The following is a 23,897-nucleotide window of genomic DNA, read 5'->3' as shown; positions in this document are numbered from 1 at the left end:
TTTGCTTAAAGCGCAGTATTGAGGTTGGAGTTACCCGATTTTCCAGGTGTTGTGTGTCTCAGTTCACCTGCCAAGAAAAGGGATTCCCTTCCCTCTTGCGCTTCCCAGGTGAGGCAATGCCCCGCCCTGCTTCAGCTCTCGCTGGTCAGGCTGCAGCAGCTGACCATCACCGATTGTCCGGCACTCCCTAGTGAGATGACCCCAGTACCTCAGTTGAAAATGCAGAAATTACCGGTCTTCTGTGTTGCTCGTGCTGGGAGTTGGAGACTGGAGCTGTTCCTATTCAGCCATCTTGCTCCGCCCCCGGATAATCATATTTAACATTTATTAGACATGTATCATACACTAGGTACTATTCTAAGTGCTTTGTTTGTATAAATTATTATAATCCACATAACCTCCAAATGAGGGTCTTCTCATCAATAGTACCACATTATATTTGGAAAACCCAAGAGAGAGATAGAATATATTGTCAAAAGCTTTCTAAGTGGAAGAGCTGCATTCAACCACTAGCACTCTGAAGCCAAAATACACACTGGCATCCACTGAGTCCCTGTGACACGCATCATATGCACCTGTTAAGTATCTCACTCCCCACATGGACTGGAGCTTTCCCAAGATCAAGCCCCTTTGTCTTAGTATGTCTGTTTTCCCAGAACCAGGCTTGGAGGCTGAAGATAATTAGCACTCATGGCATTTTAATCAGTGAATTTAATATCCACTAAGGTCAATGGAAGTAAAAGTCCTTGACTTATTTTGCACAGAATGACACATTCCTAGGACTCTAAGCCACTGAGGCATTGGCTGGGGTCAGCAAAACAATGTCTGAACACCCATCATTGCGGCAGGGAGAGAACCCCATTGCAAAGCCCAGTCATTTCCACTCTGCTGGTTTCTGGGCATTGTTCAGATGCTTACAGCAGACTTAAAAATGAAAGAAGACAGCAATTTGTAAACACTGGCCAGAAGTTTTAATCTGTTGAATTTTTTTTAATTTTAAAGTTATTTAGAGGCTAGGGTTTTCTACTAGTTATTGATCTTATAATACCAAAAGAAGCAAATAATTTTGCAAAGTTACATTTCCAAATTCCTTCTCAAAAGGACACGAAAATCCTCTAATTGAGAACATTGCTAGGCAGCAGGGAAAGGAGGAAAATATATTTTCTCCTATTAAGACCCAGAGACTCATGCACCAGAGAATGTATTTCAGATGCTGCTCTTTAATCATTCATTCATTTATTCAAGGAATGTTTACTGAACCCCTACAATGCCTGGCACCTGCCACCTGCTAGGGCTAGAGAAATAAATCGAATCTTATCCTTGATTCAAGAAATTCAAGGTCTAGTGGAAAAGACAGGCAAGAAATTATAATAAGAGTAGAAGTAAGTAGGGTAATGATAAAGTCCCAGGTGCTGCAGGGATTCCCTCTGACTCCAGAGAAAGTGGCATATGAAATTAGTCAGATGGGTAGTGAGAGTAAGTGAAGTGGGGATGCTTGAACAGTATGTTCCAAAAAAAAAAAAAAAAAAAAAGAGGAAACCACTTGCCAGGACTTAGGGGAGAAAGACTAGCATATGCAAGGAACAAAGAAATTCTGTCCTTAAAGTACAGGGAAAGCCATACAACGACCTCAGATAAGACAGGAGAGAGAGGCTTGAGCCAGGACACATACCCATCATAAATCCTGTTCTATAACTGCTATTTCTTTCCTTCACTTGGTCTCCATGTGGGGCAGTTGACTCCTTTTGTCTCACTGTGACCTTCCCCACCTCTGCTAAAGCCCCCAGCCTTGAATCTCAGGTCATCTGAGCATATCATCCACTGTTGGGTGGTGTTGTCACTGCTGTTGTCATCTACCCATCCCTGAATCTGCTCTTGTGCACTGTCTCTTTCTTCAGCTCTACTCTTATCGCTATTCTTAGAGATTTTATTAGTATTTGATGTAGCATCTCCTCCCTTCACTCCACCAATCCCATTTACTCACAACCAAGTAACATCCTAGACCTTGTAATTTCTAACAAACACAGCTTCTCCAGGCTCTCAATTCCATGCCTCCTCTTCTGACTAGTTAACTTTATAATCACTTCTGTGCATGCACTCTTTACCTTGAAAAACAATGAAGCTAATGGAAGCACTCACAGACTCAGCCCTTGGTCCTTCTATTGGAAGTGAGCCTGCTGGGCTCTCAGGAGAGACAACCCCTTGTCTCTTGTTTAAATCCCTTTCCCTGTCCCATACAGAATAGTGTTCCAGCAAGCCACCTGCTCTGTAGCTCAATCCAATTATTCATTCTCTACTGGGGCATTCTCATCTGTGTATAGATATGCTGCTGTGATTCCCGTCTTTGAATTCTTTGAATGGAAGAGGAGCACTTTTTCTCTTGACCTCACTGTTCCTTTTTGACACTATCATATTTCTTTGCCTTTTTTGCAGCAAAACTCCTAAGATGTGCTGCTGCCAATTTCTCTTCTTCCATTCTCTCTTTAATTGACTCTAATAAGACCTTCATTCCCTTCACACTACTAAAATTGCCTTCTGGAGGTCACTAGAGCCCTCCACATACTAAATCCAAAGGCCATTTTTTTAAGTCTTCATTTTACTTGACCCTCAACCGTATTTAAGGTCTGATCACACCCTCACCATTAGTGGACTTGGTTCATGTCTTTGTCTTCCACCTTTGCTACTGGTTTCTCTTTCTTGCCTGCTTGGCTGGTTTCTCCCCATCTCTCCATACACTCCAAGTTGGAGTGTCCAGGGATCAATGTGCTTTGTCCCCTCTTCTACTCGTCCTTCACTTATGCCCTCTGTGATCTCATTACTATCAAACAAATGTGCCTCCAACCTGAGTTGCATGGTGAACTCCAGAACTCTAAGTGGTAACATTAACTACATAACAATATCACACTGACTTAAAGGTCTGAGAAATTTCCTCTCTTGACTACGCTTATCTTCTCTAGGCCAAATTAAGGGCAAAACAGTAATGATCTGAATCTTGACACATGTTTACTCTAAAGATTCTAGCAGGGATGCTACCTCCCTTGAACTTGCATTTTAATGAAGCTACACATTAAGGAAACCAAGTGGTGATACAGGAGACTAATAGGGAGCATGTTGGATCTAAATCAGATGTTTGTAGTTTTCCCTTTCTCTAATTGAAGACTACTGTCCTAAAACATGATCTTATTCTGATTGCTTTTGTGCAAATTGGCTTTGTTGCTAGGTAACATGCTGTGCGCTGATAATCATTAAGGTTGCCTGGCACCCAAGTAAGATGAAGCAAATGTAGCATTGTTAGGTGCTTGATTTAAGCTCCCAATCTCAATCACAATAGAGTTTACTGTGGTCTAGGGTAGATGCACCTTTTAAAATTACAATAGGTAACCTATGACTTGTTTTAAGAAATCAGGTTGGACACAGACAATTTGCTATCTCGTAATATATAGTCCATAAGATACCTAGCTATTTCTCATTAAGTACCCACTCAAATTCAAGACAGGTTTGAATAGTACAAACTAAATATTTTCCCTGTACTTCCAAGGGTCCACTGTCATTAACATTATTACTATTTCCAGCCATTCTCTGAAGACAGCATGGGATGTGAACCAGCCACCTTCCAGTAGAGAATGCCCTCCAGTAGAGATTATGACAATAACATGAATGTTGAGCGGGGGACAAAAGAAGAAAAAATGATTTAAATAAAATGTATAGTATCATCCATCACTTTAACAATGGACTTCTGTCCCTCAAGGACTTTTTCCATCAATTCAGGCTTAATTTGCACATAGCCCTCACAGTGTCAGCATCCATCCAGAAGGAGATTTGGCTTTTTCTACACATGCACTTATAGTATACATGGTATCTAAACACAGCCATGAATTTCAACTTGAGATCATCTACAGAAATACTGATCCCATCCAAGTATGGGAAAATAAAACTGTGCAATGCAGTGGTACATTTCTAGAGAACCAGTTTGTCACTTTCCAACGCTGCTCTCCACTAAAAGATTTTCAGGGGTAACATGAGCGTGATTTTCTCCAATGCCCTCCTTTAAGATCCTAGCCCCTAGGTAATATGTGCCTCTGCCATATTCTGGGTTTGTGATCTTGTTTTGTTTCATATCTCCAACAGAATGTCCATAATATTGCCTCACTTGGCCCCTCTAGGATCCAGTGTGTGCAATCTGACCTTACTCAGGTGAGATTCCTTCAAGAGAAATGCTCCAGAGGCAGGTTCCACAATGCACCAGTGATCCTTCATCCACACGTTCCCCACTGTGGGTTGCTAGTGACCCACCTGCCCTGCCTGCCAGGTTCTGAGAGTGCATTTTAAAGCTCATGCATTCACTAGCCCCGGGGAGAGTAACTGTTAACAAATCACCTTCACTTCTCAGACTCCTGGAATCTCCAATGGGTGTCCATACTCCCATTAGGGCATCAATGCTAGAAATGTGCTAGAGAATCTGCCCTCTCTCCGCCCGGTCGGTTTTGTCTTCCCAGAGGCCATGCCCACACGCTACAGCATAGTGGCCAGCTTGAAGGAAAGGCAACAGAAAGCACTTTGCATCTGAGAGTCCTGGGTCAGATCCTGGCTTCCCTCTATGAGCTGCATGGCACCATCTCCTGGAGCTTCTGCCCTTCCTGTATCCCAGGGAAAAGACACTTGAATGAGACCACTCATGTAAGTTCCTGGCACATATCCACCATAGTGGCTGGCACAAGAAAAGGTATTAAACAAATGAAAGTCCTCATTTATAAAACATAAGTAGCCATTGCAGAGGTGAGACTGGAAGCAGAAGGCCCCTCTGTCCATCTGAGAGAGCCCACAGGGTGCTTCTTTCCTGCCCTGGCCCACGTGGCCTGCACGACATCCCAAGGACGCAGTGAGAGGGGATCTGGTCCTTGAAGGATCTCAGGATTTAGGCACACCAAGGAAACTGAGGTAGCAGTGGAGGGGAGGCCAATAAATAAGCAAAACCAGCTTGGGCAGGAGCACAGGCTGGCAGTTCCCTGGTGGGAGCCTAGCACCACAGCTGGCCTCAGCATCAGACACTTCCAGGCTCCTTAAACTCACATCTCTAAGACAAACTCATCACTTTCCTCTCATCCACTTCTCAAAGAGGCTCTCTCTATACACACAGCTAACCCTTGAACAATGCAGGGACTCGGAGCACCACACTGCACACAGTCAAAAATCTGTGTATAACTTCCAGCTCCCCCAAAGCTTACCTACTAATATTCTACTGTTGACTGGAGGCCTTACCTATAATGTAAACAGTCAGTTGACACCTCTTTTGTATGTTATATGCATTACAAACTGTATGCTTACAATGAGGCAAGCTAGAGAAAAAAATTGTTATTTAAAAAGACATAAAGAAGAGAAACTATATTTGCTATTGTCTAACTGGAAGTGGATCATCACAAAGATCTTTATCCTTGTCATCTTCACGTTGAGTAGGCTGAGAAGGAGGAGGAGGAAGGGGAGAGCTGGTCTTGCTATCTCAAAGGTGGGTGAGGCAGGTCAGGCAGAGGAGATGGAAAGGTAGCAGAAGAGGTAGGCACACTGAGTGTTACTTGTATTGAAAACATTTGAATATAAGTAAGATCTGCAGGGTTCAAACCTGTGTTGTTCAAGAGTCAACTGTATTTGAAAAACACTGTGCTTGCCTGAGCCAGACATCTGGGGATTCCCATGGACACCCCCTCCTCTATTATTCCCCATTGGGTTTGCATCTCCCTTTCCTCCTCACCCTCCTGGACCCCTCCTGGCCTAATCTTTTCTTAGTGCAGGAGCCCCCAGCTCTCCCCGCGACTTGGGCCCACTCCAGCCCACCTCATTCTCCACTTGCAACTGGAGAGAGTGTGTGACCCACCATTGGGTGGCCACCGTAGCCAGGTGCTCAGCACTCTCCAGAGGCCTCATGCCCATGGACAGCCTACAGAACAAAACCTAAAATCTTGCAAGGCTTAGGAAGCTTCTGTAGTGTTGTCCAGCTTCTCCAGCCTGTCCTGTGCCTGCAAGAAGGAGGCCTGTGGACCCTCTAAGCTGCACATGCTGTAACATATTGCAGCCCACCCACTGCAGTCAACCCCAGGTCAATCATTACCTCTGCTATGATCCCTCAGCATACAAGCAGGGGCAGCTGACCCCCTACACCCACTTCACACACACCCCAGTAGAGCTTATTCAGCTTCACTGTTTGTACCTGAGGTTTCTGTCTGAATTCAAAGGGGTTGAGGGATAAAAGACAACAAATATGGTACAGTATATACTGCTCAAGTGATGAGTGCACCAAAATCTCACAAATCACCACTAAAGAACTTACTCATGTAACCAAATACCTACCACCTGTACCCCAATAACTTATGGGAAATACATAAAAATAACAATTGAAAAAAAATCCAGTTATTCAACTCAAAGAATGCTTAATATACTACAGTGAACCAAACAGACTACGTCCCTGTAGTTAAGGGGTTTGCTATCTGGTGGAGAGCAACAGAAGACAAATGCACAGAGGCTGTCATGAAATGATAAATGTCTTAAATAAGAGCCAGAGGAATAGAGGGGACTCAGGAGGGTGAGCGGGAAGGTGTTCTGAACAGAATGCTCAGGAAGTCTGCTCTAAGATGGTGTCTGAGAAGAGGCCAGCATGGCAGTGAGGCAGGGTGCACGCCGAGCCCATCACAGCACAAACGCAGCGAAGAGCCTGTTCAGTGTGCTCAGAGAACCACCACGAGACCAGTGCAGCTGCCACCACACAATGAAGGATCAGGTAAACCAAGATAGACTGACAGGGCCTTATAAATTTATAGTCCAAAGGAGGAGGGTTTTGAGGTGGAAGGGGGCACTCATAATAGATCTGAGACAATAGACACAAGAATGTAAATTACTCAATTGTAGGCCTCCATATCTTTAGATTATACCCCGAGTGATGTGAGTCCTTGAAGGGCAGTGGGCAGAGAAGGGCCAGGACCTGGGTACATTTCTAAGGAGCACTCCATGTGGAGTGGTGAAAGCAGGGGACATCAGGATACTAGACAATGATCTGGGGAGAACAGCTGGGGGTTGGGTTTGGGGGCGAGACAAGCTTTGCAAAAGTGAGCCAAAGGGGCTGAAGGAAAGGGGAGAAGAAGCCGACAGCAAGCAGAAAGGCCAGCTGCAGCCCTGGCGTCTCTGCAGAGACATGGTGCAGGGTGACCTGCAACAGCAGGGATGGAGAAGCAAGCAATGGCAGATGGAGAGGCCGAGCAAAAGAAGGGTGGAATGGAGCATTCGCGTTACAAATGTTTTGCTTGGTCTCTGGTCATATCGCCAAAGGCACATGGAATGCGTGACAACTTTAAAACTCATTCCTCTTTTTCTCAGCATTCCAGGGCTAGAAACATCAAGGTAGAGCTCCACCATCCTGAAGCATGTAGTGGAAAAAGTGGTAAAGAAATAAGGTTACACCATACAAACTAACGACCAAACCCTGTGAGCTTTCACCTTAATTAAATGCAGATTGTAAATACTTATTTATAAATGTAAAGCTTACAAAAATGTTGTAAAATAACAATAATCTGTAAGAATTCATTACATTCACATTTTCTTCTTAGGAATGTGCAGTCTGTTACCAGTTATGCTTACACACTTGCCTCCAAGGGCCCCTTCCCCACACGCTCATGCCATGGTTGAATTTCTGCTTTGCAAAGTCCATCCACTGGAATTGCTAAGAACGTGGCACTAGCCCCAGGAGGCCAGAGCCATACATCTTCCTGATGGGGCAGAGCCCAGCACAGGACAGATGGCCTGCACACTTAACTACCACTGTTTGCTGAATCGATGACCTCAGCACTGGATTAACGTTTCCACCTCCAGCTACTCTCCTTGACTTTCATTGCTCCACTTCCCCCTCCAATCCATAATGTAATCCATGGTCATCACCCTCAAACATCACTTTGTTCTCTAATCAGGAACCTACTGTCTCTCCCTTTTACCTCTGGTCTAAACTTCTATCAGTGTCCAATGAGACAGAGCACACTGCATTGCTTTTGCCTTGCTTCCCATCCTGGATACCCTACTTCCTTTCCACCTCTTCCCACATATTTCCACCTCTCCCCACATATTCTCAACTCTAAATCTTCCTTGTGCTATTCCACTTTCATATAGGATTCAGCTCTCCATGTGGACCCACCAATATCCTACCCATTCTTCGTGGCCCTACCAGGACTTCTCTGCTCCCTGCCTTGTGCAACCAGTTAGTCAGCATGACCTGATTCTTCTAAATTTGAATAGTCTTCAAACACAGATCTTCCTGGCCCATGCACCACAGTGCCATGACCATAAATCAGGTTGTCACCACCTCTTGCCTACATTGGCCACTCTGTATTCAGTCTCTCCCATGGTACCTGTTATGATCTGGCAGGAGAGAGCTTCCAGATCTCAGGCTAATCACAATCCCCCACTCATGAACACCTACTTGCTCAATGAAGTTCAAACTCCTTAGCATGATTAACAAGGCTCTTTTTTTCTTAATCTTTGTGTGTGTGTGTGTGTGTGTGTGTGTGTGTGTGTATGTGTGTGTGTGTGTGACAGGAGGGAAGGAAGGAGTTGAGGAAGACCTAGGGATCAAAGAGAGAGAAGGCAGACTAATCAGTTTCTTGACAACCAGTTTTCCTGTTGCCTTTTCATTCTTTTCATTTCAGGACGCCCCTAGGGACCTTTTGCTCTAGATACACAAAGTTTCTATCAACAGCCTCTGTGCTTACATATGCTCATCTCTTCCCCACATCAAAGACAAATCAAATCAAATTCAATGCCTTCCCACAGAAGCCTTTCCTGACATTCTCAGTGTTGGTGGTTGTGTCATAATTCCATAGTTAACAACCATTTGCTAATTATTTCCTCTTATAAATGTAGACACAGATGATTTTTTAAGTGTCTTTCTAGTGTCTTCACTTCCTTACACAATGGGCAGAGGCAGGAGGAGCAGAGAGATAACTGTTTACTAACTGATTGACTTGCTGATGCAGCTCCTTCTTGGTCAACCGTGGAGACTTTACGGAAGCAAAGAGCAGTAGATGTTCCCGGACGGTGAGGTTGTCCAACAGGACGTCCTGCTGCAGACACACACCCAGCTCCATTCTGACCCTCGACAGGTCTGTCTGCAGGTTCTTGCCATTGATGATGATGTTTCCAGAAGTTGGAGGGTAGAGCCCCGTCAACATGGATCTGCCAGAGAAAATAAGACAGCATGGAGAATATGCATTGGTGACACTGTGAGCGTCAGCAATCCAGTCAGCTCCAGGATGGCACATGCATCCTGCCAAGAGCACTCACCCTCTGCTGTCCTGGTTTTTACACAATCAGTTAAAAGGTGTGAGGAGCTTGAGGGCACGTTGGCTGGTTGATCTTGAAAATGTGAGTTTAACATAATGTTTATGCTACCACATGAAATACAAATGCTCCTTGACTTCTGATTGGGTGATGTCCCAATAAATCCATCAAAAGTTTAAAATATTGTAAGTCAAAATGTATTTACATGTAATCTACCTAACATCACAGGTTAGTCTGTCTAGCCTACCTTAAATGTGCCCGAAACATTTACATTAGCCTGCAGCTGGGCAAAATCAACTATCACAAAGCATATTTTATAATAAGGTGTTGAATATCCCTTGCAATTTATTGAATATTGTACTGAAAGTAAAAAGCAGAATGGCTGTATGAGTCCTCAGACTATGGTTTCTACCTAATGTGTATTACTTTCACACCATCATGACGTCAAAATACCATTAAGTTGAACCATTGTAAGTCTGAACTGCGATCATAGAGCATTATAGTTGTATGGGACTTTAAGATGATAACATTCAACTTTTTACAGATGAGGAAACATGCTAAAGAAATGACATATATACCTAAATCCTCATCATTAAATATAAGCAAAACAGAGATGCAAGGCTAGGCCCCAGCTGTGGGGCCGGTCTTCCTTCCGCTGCTCCCGGGATAGTCTGTGTGTGTTAAAACCACAAGAACTCAAGCAGCCGGCCACCACAAGCTAACACGACCAACTTTACCGACAGAAGCCTCAGAATTGCCTAGTTCTGCTTCCTTGTTTCAGGAAGTTTATTATTTAAGTTTTAAATTGGTCCCTTATTTCTGAAAAGTTAAACATGCTCCTACCACAGGACCTAGCAAATCTGCTCCTTAGTATTCACACATGAGAAATTAAATGTGTGCCGACACAAAGCTGTATGCACAAATGTTCACAATAGCTGTGTTCACAAACACTGACAAAGAGAAACAACCTCAATTACAACCCATAGATGAAAACATAAAGAAACTGAATTGCCTCCATATAGTGGATACCACTCAGTTGTCCCAAGGAGCAGGCTGCTGACCCACCATCACCATGCCTGGGTCCCCAAAACAGTCCGCTGAGTACAAGAAGCCAGACATGATCCCATTTACAAGAAATTCTACAATAAGTAACCTAGTTTTTAGTGACAAAGAGCAGATCAGTGGTCACATGAAGGCCGGGGTCAAAGGAGAGCACAGGAAACCTTGGAGCAGCATAGAAAGGTTCTGTATTTGTGGTGCTCATTCCAGCACTAACCAAATGTGTCAAAACTCATCAAACTGTACACATCAGCAGATACTGTTGACTGCACAAAAATTAAACCTCAATGAACTTAAAACTCTTTCCTATATTATTTTCAAACCTATCTGGGGGAGACTATAAAATAGTTTATACACATTCCCTAGAAGTCTCAAAGATGGTTGTTTTAAATAGTGAAGATCCCATCTTTGACTGATCTCTCAGCCTTTCATCTAAGAATTGCCAGGTGGAGGCAGCCACTTAGGATGACTCAAAATGTACTACAAATGTACACTAAAAGCAACACAGTCTCATTGAACCTTAAATCATTAAGAAACTCCAAGTGTAATTCTCATCATTCTGCTAAACAAGCAGCTCAGGTTTTCCTTGTAAGAAATGTGTCTTAGTAAAAGCAGGGTGAGAGGAGCTGTCTGGCTGAGTCATTATTTGTGTAACTTGTGGTTTCCTAATTTTCAAACACTAAAAAAACACTCAGACTCATTTCCAAGTCCATTTCTGTATCCGAGGAACAAATAAAAACTGTCCATTTTCTCTCTTTCTATTTTTTCAATATGAGATTTCTGAAGTTTCATGTGTTATTGTTCTACCTTTCTTATTAAGTTTGAGGCAAAGCCCTTCTCATTGTTTTAAGTAATCACATGCTACATATTTAGTGAGAAAAGAACAAAAGAGAAAGCGATTTTTTCAAAAGAGATATTTCATAATTTTAGCAGTTGAACCTTAAACCTCCACTTCCACAGCCAGCCCAAGGCTGTGAGTGTTTGAATTCCTTGTTTCTCTGGGAGCACATGATTTGATTTTTAAATCAAATCTAAAGCCATTGGATCCTAAACCAAACATCCACCTTTAACGAAAAAAGAACCACGCAAAACCAGAATATGGAAAAGAAAATAATCAGGTGTTTAAAAAAATTGCAAATACCACTGTGATATTCCTCTTCCTACAGATATGCAAGCTAGATGATACTTCTGGGACAAATGTTGAAAGTGCCAAAGGACTTGCAAAGACTAAAGTACAACATGATAAATTATTTGTAGAAAATACAAGAATTAAGGCTTTTAAAAAGCTATCCACCTTAACCCTTTGACAGGGCCCCAGGCCTACAGTGCACCTGTGCGGTTGAGGACACAGGGCCTCTCTCACACAGGCACTCATGAGGGGCTCTGCCTTTCACCTGTGTCTCTAAACTCTGTACTGAGACTCAAAATTCTTAAAAAAGGATAAGAAATCAAACCTTCTGTCTCACAGGTAAACTGAAATTTTAAGAATCAAATGCCCAGTGTTTGATAAGGGTAAAATGGCACCCACATGATAGTGGTTTTCCCGGCACCATTTGTCCCCAGCAGGGCAGTGATTTGGTCTCTGTAGAAGGTGAGGCTGAGGTCTTGGACTGCAGCCTTGTGGCCCTCATATTCCTTGGTCACAGACACCAAGGTGACTCCCGGGGGACTTCCTTCAAGCTCTCCTTCCCTGTTTTGCTGTGATGACCCTGTGAGAGAGATGAAAATTCATTGTGAAAAGACTTCAGAAGCCCTGAAGATCATGCTCATATTTATTAATGCAGTGTTCAGCTTTGAAATTGAATTCCAGCTCTGTGAAGCATACAAATCAACTCAAAAATCTTTCTTTAGCAAGAACAAGAAGCAGACTATATAATGGCAAACATTAAGTGATATCACTGATTACAAAGTTTTGAACCCTTATGATAACCATCATTTTGTAAAAAAAAAATAAAAATGAAAACACACACATGTATTTTGGTTTAAGCAGAGAAAAAACAACAGGCAGATTAGTTACACATAAAATGTTCATGAGAAATAGTCTCCTGAGGAGGTGAGAATGGATAGGTGCCTGTCGATGTGTTCCACATTTTCTAAAATATTCATAATTCAGAAAAATATTTAGATTGTTTAGAGTACAATGTTGACTTGTAATCTAAACCTATCATAATGGGAGCTTGTTTATCTCTGAGTGATGCATCTCTGTTTCCATGGAGATGGCCTATGAATTCATCCTTTGGCAGAGGTGCCCTGTGCCTGCACCTGCAGGAATAGGCCATGACTCTGGAGTGCAGGGGCACAGGCACAGTCCTGCCCCTATCTCCTGAGAACCACAATCCCTATTTGTAAGGGACAGCGATATTCTCCCTCACACAGGAACACTGAATACACCAGCATGGGTGAGAACACTTAAAAATGTTAAAGTGTTTTACATAGGGTAGCTGCCCATCTTTGCTTTTATTTCTTACACATATTCATTTTGGGACTAACACTTCAATTTTACTACATTGTAATATACACACAAATGCACATAATGCATACAGGGAAGGATGCTAAATAATAAATAATGGGAACTCCCTGGGGTTCCTGGATTTCACAGAACAAACATTGTCAGGGCATACTGCCTCACATCTTGGCCTTGTAGCTGTTTACCAGCCCAAGACAGCCTAAATGTAAGTGTCTCTACGAATCAGCACACACTTGCAAAGGCTAGACCAGAAAAACAAAGAAAAAAACAAAAAAATCAAAATGGATCAGAGGAAAAATACATGCATCTAATAATTCTACTCCTTACAAACCTTTACTGTCAAAGTTCTCATTGAAGAAGAACAGACTGGAACTTAGAGAATATTGCCTTTTTTCCACCAAGACACCCACACTCTTCCAATATGAGGCAGTAAAGGGGAAATACCATGGTTTCCGTAGACCAAATGTTCCTAAAAGAGGAGACAATTAAAATTAGTTTAATTTTTTTATTTAGATGAAGGTACTGTATTAGAATATCTTAAGTAATTAATATAAAATGTCATTCCATGTTAGTATTTTTAATATATGTCCCATATACAAAAAAGTGACATCCCAAGGCACAGCTATTAGCTTTGCAGTGGAGCCCTAACTCTCCCTTCTCAGTCTGATCCACAGCCATGTGCTAAAAGCCCTTCTCATCCACTTCCCCCAAGACATCTTTAGAGTAGGGGTTCAATAAACGCTTTTTGGATAATTGCTGAATATTCCCAGAGTAAACTGCCACCTTGTCCCGCACTGCCCTTCTATTTTGTCATTGTTCTTCTTTTGCCTACCTTTGATGTTTGCAAGGATTCCTAAACAAGGGGAAGAGCATGAGTTAAGTGCATGAGGGGATTAATCAATTGAAACATCCACAAAGAAGAATTCATAATGCTAACATTTCCATATGAAACATATTATCATTCTTCAAAAGTATTCTCCAAATTCATTTCAGCCCATTTAACATTCACTTTGCCCTCATTACATGCTGAAATGAGAAGGGATTTCATTATTAACACTTTCCAATTTTCTTTTAACACATCCATTCTAGTTTAAGTTTGATGAATGCAACTTACCTAAAGGCCTAAATTCTACAACTGATTAGAATTTAAAAGGCCTGTATAAAGACTATTATAGCACTTTGATCATCAAGCAGAAGAGAGATATGCAAGCCCTCTCACTTTCTAATCAAAAAACAGAAAGAGATGTTCAGGCACTCAAAGGAGAGCACATGTATCCATTACCTTTTAAAAGTAAAGGGAAGGTTTGCAAAATTTTTCTCCCACTCTATAGAATGGGAGAAATGTCTGTTTACTCTGTCAATAGTTTCCTTTGCTGTGCAAAAGCTCTTCAGGTTGGTTAGATCTCATTTGTCAATTTTTGCTTTTCTCGCAATTGCTTTTGGCATCTTCGTCATGAAATCTTTGTCTGTGACTATGTCCTGAATGGTATTCACTAGGTTGTCTTCCAGTGTTCTTATAGTTTTGAGTTTTACATTTAAGTCTTTAATCCATCTTGAATTAATTTTTGTATATGGAAATAAGGAAGGGGTTCGGTTTTAATTTTCTGCATATATCTAGCCAGTTATCCTCACATCATTTATTAAATAGAAAATCCTTTCCCCATTGCTTGTTTTTTTAGGTTTGTTGAAGATCACATAGTTGTAGGTGTGCATTCTTATTTCTGGGTTCTCTATTCTGTTCTGTTAGTCTGTGTGTCTGTTCTTGTACCAGAACCATGCTGTTATGGTTACTGTAGCCCTGTAGTATAGTTTGAAGTCAGGTAGTGTGATGTGTCCAGCTTTATTCTTTTCACTCAGGATTGTCTTGGCTATTCAGGCTCATTTTTGGTTCCATGAGAACTTTAAAACATTTTTTTCTAGTTCTGTGAAAAATATCAATGGTAGTTTAACGAGAATCGCATTGAATCTACAAACTGCTTTTGGCAGTATGGTCGTTTTAATAATATTAATTCTTCCTATCCACGAGCATGGAATGTTTTTCCATTTGTTCTTGTCCTCTCTGATTTCTTTGAGCAGTGGTTTGTAGTTCTCCTTGTAGAGACCTTTCACCTCCCTTGTTAGCTGTATTCCTAGGCATTTTGTGTGTGTATGGCAATTGTGGATGGAAGCTTGTTACTGATTTAACTCTGGGCTTGACTGTTGTTGCTGTATAGGAATGCTTAACTATGCATCTGACAAAGGTCTAATATCCAACATCTATAAGGAACTTAGATAAATTAAGCAAAAAACAAACACCCTATTAGAAAGTGGGCAAAGGACATAAAGAGACACTTCTCAAAAGAAGACATACATGGGGCCAACAATCATATGGAAAAACCTCAACATCAGTGATCATTAGAGAAATGCAAATCAAAACCACTATGAGATACCATCACACACCAGACAGAATGGCTGCTATTAAAAGGTCAAAAATTAACAGATGCTGCTGAGGTTGTGAATAAAAAAGAATGCTTACACACTGTTGGTGGGAGTGTAAATTAGTTCAACTATTGTGGAAGACAGGTGGTGGTTCCTCAAAGACCTAAAGATAGAAATACCATTTGACCCAGCAATCCTATTACTGAGTATATACCCAAAGGAATATATATCATTTTATTATAAAGACACATGCACACGTATGTTTATTGTGGCACTATTCACAATAGCAAAGACTTGGAACCAACCCAAATGCCCATCAATGATAGACTGGATAAAGAAAATGTGGTACATATACACCATGGACTACTATGCAGCCATAAATAGGAATGAGATCATGTCCTTTGCAGGGACATGAATAAAGCTGGAGGCCATTATCCTTAGCAAGGTAACATCCTTAGCAAAGGAACAGAAAACCAAATACTGCATGTTCTCACTTATAAGTGGGAGGTGAATGATGAGAACACATGAGGGGGAACAACATGTCCTGGGGCCTTTTGGAAGGTGAAGGGTGAGAGAAGGTAGAGGACGAGAAAAAATAACTGCTGGGTGCTAGGCTTAATACGTGGGTGACAAAATAATCTGTACAACAAACCCCCATGACACCATTTACCTATGTAACAAACCTGCACATGTACCCCTGCACTTAAAAGTTACAAAAAAATAAATAAATAAAGTGAAGAGAAGCTGTTGAGCTGGTGTCAGAAGTAGCACTGTTGTCTGTGGGCTGAGTTGTGTCTCCCCAGGTTTCATAGGTTGAAGTTCTAACCCCTTGTACTTCAAAATGTGACTATATTTGGAGACACAGTCTTCAAAGAGGTAATTAAGGCAAAATGAAGTCACAAGGGCGGGGACTAATCCAATGTGAGTGGTGTCCTCCTGAAAGAAAATTTGGACACAGATACACAGGAACGACACAAGGAGATGATGCCATCTGCAAGCCAAGGAGAGTGGCCTTGGGAAAAACCAGCCCATACATATACCCACATACTCAGGCCTACACCTTGATCTCAGACTTCTGGCCTCCAGGATTGTGAGACAAAACATTCCTGTTGTTTGAACCACCCAGTCTGTGGTACTTTGTTGTTGCAGGCTGAGAAAATTAATGCAGGCAGGCATCCTCCAAGAACCTTGCAAAGCAATAACCATCCCTCTGTAGGAAGAGGATGAGTAGCAGCTGGATAATCAGGTCATATCACAGCCAGCAGTCCACTCACTCTGTTCCAGGCACTGTCCAGGGTATCTGGTTGTATTAATTCACACAGTCCTGTGACCACCAACATGTCAGGTACAATTATCACTTCTATCTTCCCAATAAGAAAAGGAGGAACAGAAAGGTTTGCCCAGTGATGCACAGCTGGTGGCTCCCGAAGCTACACACTGGTTAGCTTCTCCTCTAGCAGCTCCTGCCTGTCTGAATACGCAAGTGCAGCCATGAGGATGCTTTGAGTTGCCTTTTACAACAAGAAAGAAGCACGGTTTCTTCCAGTATCAATTACACAATAAACCCCTGTTGATACATACATGAACAATGAGTGTGTGGAAATCAAAGGAGATAGAAAGCGAGCAAATACATCAGGAAGATTATTCTCACAAAGCTGCAGGTTTTGGGCTGAGAGGCCTCCCAGGCAGCCACACTCAGTCGCAGCTTAAGTGGGCACCACCCTTAGCAAGGACAGTAGGCAATGGGATCCGGATGCCTTTAAGTGTTTATATATTTGAATTAGTAATTAAAATTCCAGGACTCTAGATGACACAATGAAAAAGTGGGAACATACATCTGAACATAGAAAAAGCAGAAATTATTTAAACTTGCAAAGTAAGAGAAAGGTGCAGGAAGTTATTACTTTCATTTGATGAAATATTGAGCAGCCATTAATAGTACTTTCAAAGATGCGGATAAATCCTTATGATAAAATATTTTTTAAAACATAGAGGGAAATTTACATATACAGTATGAACCCAACTAGGTACAGAAAACTGTCTGGAAAAAGCCTGGGAAATGTTAGTTCTGGTTAGTGAAATCAGAGATAATTGAATTTTTTTTTTCTGCTTCCTCAAAATTTTCCTGTTTCTCCATAAACTTTTCAAACATTTTACAATAAACACATATCCATCTGATGTATTACAGCTCAAGTTTTCAGAACCACAGGGGAGAAAAGAATATTTCATACATGCACATTCTAAAGGTGAAATAAGGCACAATTTGCCTGTTCCAAATGAAGTCATTGAACACCTTCACATTGTGAGTGTACGCAAGGAAATCCCAAAGCAAGCCTCAGCTCTGCTTCACTTCGATATAAGTGGAAGTGGTACAAAGATAAATATGATTTCAAACTTTGGGCCATAACTAAAAGTGAGGATCACCATACATGTGTGTGTGACACACACACACCCACATACACATGCACACACACAGGCATTCACACACATGAGTACACGTGTACACATGCACATATTCATGCCGCACATGCACACATGTACACACACACAAGCGTGCACACATAGGCAACTGCAACAATGTCAGGAGTCACCAGTTTCTTGCAATGGAGCTAAGTCATTACTCTTTATTAGTTGTGTCCTTGTTTTCTCACTTGAGTCTTTGGGAAATGACACTTTACTGCAGCCCTGACTTACTGTGGGAGATCCTTTGCTGAGAAATGAATGACTAAGCATTTTGCACAGAGGTAGGAGGAGAGACTCTGGCTCATCTCCCAGGGCTCACAGTTCCAGCTGTCAGCCCAAGAATGAGCAGGACAGGTGAGGCCTCAGCACAGTGACGAAGGAACACAGCAGAAGTCCCCTAGATCTGGAACATCGTATCCCTTGCCCTTCTGTTCTCCGGTTTAGACCTTCCTGGTCCAGGGAGATGTCAGTCATCACACAGAAATCAACTAGTCACACCCTCTAGTGGTATGAGGGACACACAGATGAATCAGGCAGAGACTGCACCTTCTTAGGACCTTCATTCTAGTACAGATGACCAAAAAAAAAAAAAAAAAAAAAAATCATTGAGAGAAAACGCAAGACAATATTGTCATTGTAGGGTTTCTACCTATGCAAAACAAAAGCAGGCCCTTCAACCCAAGAAAAAGGAGCGAGAATGAAAAGACAGAGATGCTGGGAGGGATGCTAGATTCAGAAAATACAAACACAGGATGTCCAATCAATTTTGAAATTCAGACAAACAACAAGTAATGTTTTAGTATGAATATGTCCCCCAGATTATTTGTAGTTTATCGGAAATTTGAATTTACCTGGGTGCCCTGTATTTTATCTGGCTACCCTGTGTGGGTGTGCTGAGTACACTGGAGACTGCACCCCAACTCCCCATCAGCACGACGGGAATAGAGAGAGAGAGGCATGAATCTGCAGCAGAGCAGGTTCAGGTGGCCTGGGAGCCACTGAGGATATTAGTTATTCTCTAGACATTTTGGAGTTGGGGAAGACTGTCATGCAGGGGAGGGACATGGTCCATCTGGTCTATTTTTTAAAAAGATAACTCTGTGTCAACATGGAGGTAGGATGCAGAGGTGAGGTGCTGGGGTCGGGGATACCTAGAGGAGTGGGAAGGAGTTACAAGGGCACTCTAACTCGCTGTAAGTCCAGATCAGGCACAGTGAGGCCTGATCTAAGGTAATGGCTTCAGGGATGGGAAGTAGAAACAAACTACGAAAGACATTCCAGAGTTAGGAAAAAATAAATTGGAAATAAATTGAATATTAAGGGTTGCTTTGCTAATTAAACCATCTCAGCCGTAATCCGTCTGGATTTTTAAAACCTCCTAATTAATCTACTAATCTAACTAAAGCAGAGAGCAGCCAAATGCAAGTTGGCATGGCGGCCGTTCAGCTCTTTGGCTTGCCTCTGCAATCGGCTTTTGCTTAGAAATCCAAACTTGGTTTATGTGCACACTCTAGAAGCACATACAACCTGCTCACATTACCAGATGTAATTGGGCACATTAATATGTGCAAAGGCCCTCCATTTACACCAAGCTTTTCTCCTCAAGGGGAACTGCCTGCTGGCTTATGCAGGCCAGGAAACTAATTAGCATTGCCCCGCAAAACTGACAGTGATAAAAGAAGAAGTCAATGAAATTAGACAGATAGAGCAGAATCAAATTTAGTTGGAAGCATATAAAAAGAGTTTATGCAATGAAAACTCTTCCAGAGGACCAGATGTTTGCTTGTGAGCTCTTGACACAAGCGTGGAGACCTCCAATTGATGCTGAGCCCTGCAGGCCAGAAAATGATCTGATGCTGGATCTATAGAGTCTCCCAGTCAGACAGCGGGGCTGAGAAATGCTGGGGTCATACTCACCGGGTCACTTTATAACAAAGAAAGAAAATGGAGAGAAAAGCATTTGTTTGGGGTATGGGGTGTGTGTGTGTGTGTGTGTGTGTGTGTGTGACAGAGAGCAAAAGAGAGAAATTTCTCACCTGTCTCCTACCTCCCATCTGGAGACACCCTCCTACCCACAGAAGACTTTGGAACAGTGTTTTACAATGTAGATTTTATTATTACTCAAGTATGATGATGCCAACAAATCAGGAGCTAACTGTCGTTGCAACTATACTTTGTTACTCACAGACCCCAAGAGAAGGAGGCATGACACACCACACAGGGTCACACAGGGAAGCACCAGTGTCAGTCAGGAGACAGGGGAAGCAGGGAGGGGTGTTGTGGTAATGTGAACAAGAGCCTTTTCTGTGGTTTCCAAGGGAAGCAACATGTGAGGAAGGGCAAGTACGTTTCTAATTAACTAGTGTGAGTAATTTCATCAGGCTCTTGGGGAGAGTCTGTCCCTAGTTGGCTGGTACCTTGCCCTGGGCTCATCAGGCCAGGTAGACAGTGGCCCTGCGTGTGAGCACCCCATAGTGGTAGGGGTGTGGGCTCTGGATTGGTTTGTTTGCATGTGAAAGGCACATCCACAGGTGAGTCCTTCACTATGGCTAGGAACTGGCTATCCCTGGAAGGAACAGTCCCTCTAGGGTCAGTAACTGCACCCCTTCAACTCCAGTCAAAGCCTCAGAAATACAGAAAATAAAAAAGTATGATTAATACAATGCAGATGATACAATTGCCTTTAGTGTGCAGATGCTTGGGTTGGTCAATATGCTCCAAAGTGCAACAAAGAAATGTCCTTGACTTGCCTTCTGTGAGCCTGACCAGTTGTGCAAATGCAAAGTGTTGCATGGTTATTGAGGCTAGGACATATAAACTCAAAGTTTCTGTTCAGTCTCAGTATACACTAAATTTTTCAGAAATTCAACCACTGTGTAAACCAGTGGAAGATTATTGTCTAAAGCAGAAATTGTTCATTATTTTGGAAAACCATGTTATCAATAGTGATGTCACTCACTGCTTTTGAGTTTGCAATGCAGTATGACTGTATCAATCTTCATTCTGCCCCATTTTACCCAAATACATGACAAAATATGTGAAGATTGCTTTTAACAAACTTAAAACCAGATATATTTAAATTAGTAGAAATTCAGAAAATGCACTAAATTGTATTAATAAGGGTTAGTAACTATGTTATATTGTCATTATATATATACACACACACACACATTATATATATGTATTTTAAAACTGTATAGAAAAATAAGACCATCTGGTAAAATTACACATTGAAATGATTAACATGAGGCTCCCTATTAGTTTTCAATCTTATTTTGATGCTGTTCCCTTGGCTTCTCTATAAAACCCTCTTATATTATTCATATTATTTCTTTGTCCAATCAGTCCTCTATTTCCTGTCACTACTAAAGAATAGATCTCCAAAGTCTTTAAAAGACTGGAGGCTGAATGGAGAGACTGAAATGAGATAGAATCATAAGACAGGAAATGGATCTTCTGTTATGTTTTGTCCTTACCTGCCCCATGTGTTAACATAGGGAACTTTCCTTATTACTTTTAAGTAAGACCCAGGTCATTTACAAAAATATCATTATTTTATTCACCTCATTAGTGTATAATATTTCTTCCCACATTTTTCCTACTTCAGTTGAAGTTATTTTCATCTTTAAATCACATACCAATAAATCTGATCTAGTACTACTTAACATTAGCTTTACTGCTAGTGTCTACATTTCTCTTTACTTGTGCATTTTCTTTCCTTTTAGTACCAAATGGCTTCCAACCATTTTTCTTCTTTTAAATCCAAACATATTCCAAATAAGTGTAAGCAGCTGAATATCTCATTCTGTGTTCTAATGAATTCTTGCCTGAGCACTGATAATTTACATGTTATCTTATTATAAATTACTTTCTATTTCTCTTTTATACTAAAATTTTAAAATTACATTAATTTTAAGACTCATACACAGGTAGTTTTCATTATCTATAAGTTTCATTTCAAGAGAGTAAAGGAGGTAATATAAAATATTTGTCTTAAAAGAAGGTATTGGATCTGAGAGCTCCTAGAAATTATAACCCTCTTTATGGATCTGAAAGCCCATCAATAGTGTCTGGCAATTTTATTCCTTGTTATTATCGGCAGACTTTGTCAAAGTGGAAAATAAATACTTCGTGCAATTTGGGAATATGCAAATTGCCAACTCTTATTTTAGCTTTCGAAATAAAAGAGTCTGAATTTTGTGATAAATTCAAAAATCTTTATTGACATATTTATTCAGCTCTACGCCTTAGTATTTTTAAATATGTGTTATAAATATGTTCGAGCTTTGATTTTTTTAAAATTCTGTAATAGACTCTGATCTTTTTTCCTAACTAGCTGGTAGGTAAAATTAGTGTTACAATCACAAAGAGAAAATATAAAACCCACCACTCTAAATTCACTAAACAAAATGTTGAAATGAGTGTCTGCCATTCAGAGGTGGATCGAGGTCCTCCTGCATTTGCTTCCCTTTGCAGGGTGTAGGATCCAGTGTAGCTGGGAATCGTAACTCATTAGAGGTCACAGAACACTTTGTATGGCCTGATGAAAACATGGAGACATTCCCTAGAAAAGGTACATCCGAGTGAACTTAAGAGAGACTTGCGAAGTAAAATCAGATCTTTTTCTCCAGTTGGATGTGGTAGGGTAAGAGCTGGTTCTGAAGTAGCTCAAGTTTAACATATTGGGTAGATGTTAATTATGAGCCATATTGTGAGACTGCAAGATTGTGGCGTGAGTATATGAAGATGGTGGATTGTTGGTTTAACCTTAACCTAATGGGAGGGCAGGGAATTAGGAGTCTGAGAAAATGGAAGGACAGGAGGAGCTGAAAGAGGGAATAGAAGATGATGGTTTCCCCAGTCGAATATACGTGAGTTCCAAATGTGGCATGGTTCAGATGGCCAAGGTACTTCCAAAAGATTACCAAATCCAGTATTTGAATCTCCTGGCCCCCTGATAAAAACGATTTTTTAAAATTTCTTCTGAGCCTCAAGTTAACCTCACTGAACTTTTAGAAAGAATTTCTTCTTAAAAGGCACCAGCTTAGCCGAACATCCCCTGACCCACAGGATAGAGAATGACTCAATACTGTCCCAATGGTGGGGACATTCTCACCATCACTCAGCTTTTCTGAGTTCAATTACCTTCTTCCATGAGTGTACCCCCAATTCCCTTTTCTTCCCTTCAAATATGACCTAGACAGTGAACCCTCTGCACAACAGACATCCACCTCAAGGCTCAGTCTCTTTTAAAACTTTTCAATTTAGAATTCCACAGTGGGATTCAGAGCGAAAGTCTCAGCTGAATACAATGTTCCTTTGCTTTATTATAATGTAGAAAAATACTACCCCTAGGAGCCTCTTGCCTTAGATGCTGATGGTTGAGGGAGAAATCAGATCATTCTGGGTCCCAGGACACATTTTATCTTCATCTCAACATTGCAGAGAGTAGACTTTTTTTGCTGGTCTTTTGTATTTTAAATTGACATCACAGATGTATTTTGTAACATTACTTTCTTATGTTATTTTTGCTTCTTCTCAATAGTCAATTGCTTCTCATCCAATTTCCTAACCCTTGGCCTTCTCAACTCATTTTTTTTTTATCTCTTATTTCCTAGAATCTTATTTCTTAAGTTTTATTTTCTTAAATTATATTCAAAGTACCAAGACGATGCAGTCTAAGTTTTTCCTAAATAAATCAGGTTTCCAATTTATGTTCTCTCTCTACCTCTTGAGGGCCATATATTCCTACTTTTGTGCAAAATGATCTTTTCAGTGACCCATATTATTTTTATGTTTACCCATCCCTAAATGATTCATGAGCTCTCCAAGTCTGGAATGTGCTTTCACAAACAGAATGAACAGCGTTTGTTTTCCTTCTATCCCTCCATTTTCATTTGTATAAGATTAGAATCTTTTTTTTTTACATTTTTAATTTTAATTTAGTTAGATGCTATTTGCTTTGAAAAGCATAGAACCAGAGTTGCATGTAATTTCAGCAAGAAAATACACCACCATTAAAGTGTTATCTCTAAAAATTAAATAAATAATTTTAAAGTGTTATTTCTGCTCTTTTGGACCTGAACCAAAAAGATAAAGTATGCATGCCTCTTTTCCTCCCAAAACAGCTAGGAAAACCCATTACCATTAGTGGCTTTTTTTTTTTTTTTTTTTTTTT

At 41.1% G+C, this 23,897-nt stretch overlaps 1 protein-coding gene across 1 annotated transcript in view; it reads right to left on the bottom strand.

Moving 5' to 3' along the window:
* ABCA13 (ATP binding cassette subfamily A member 13) overlaps nucleotides 1–23,897 on the bottom strand; it is a 503,546-nt gene that overhangs the window by 259,360 nt on the left and 220,289 nt on the right. The window contains 3 exon segments of the mRNA XM_017868548.1: nucleotides 8,989–9,207; nucleotides 11,900–12,080; nucleotides 13,170–13,307. Coding sequence (XP_017724037.1) covers nucleotides 8,989–9,207; nucleotides 11,900–12,080; nucleotides 13,170–13,307 — 538 coding nt within the window.

This window comes from Rhinopithecus bieti, unplaced genomic scaffold, assembly GCF_001698545.2.
Source record: "Rhinopithecus bieti isolate Rb0 unplaced genomic scaffold, ASM169854v2 scaffold_3527, whole genome shotgun sequence".
Taxonomy (NCBI): domain Eukaryota; kingdom Metazoa; phylum Chordata; class Mammalia; order Primates; family Cercopithecidae; genus Rhinopithecus; species Rhinopithecus bieti.
This window is presented reverse-complemented; position numbering and strand designations above follow the sequence as displayed.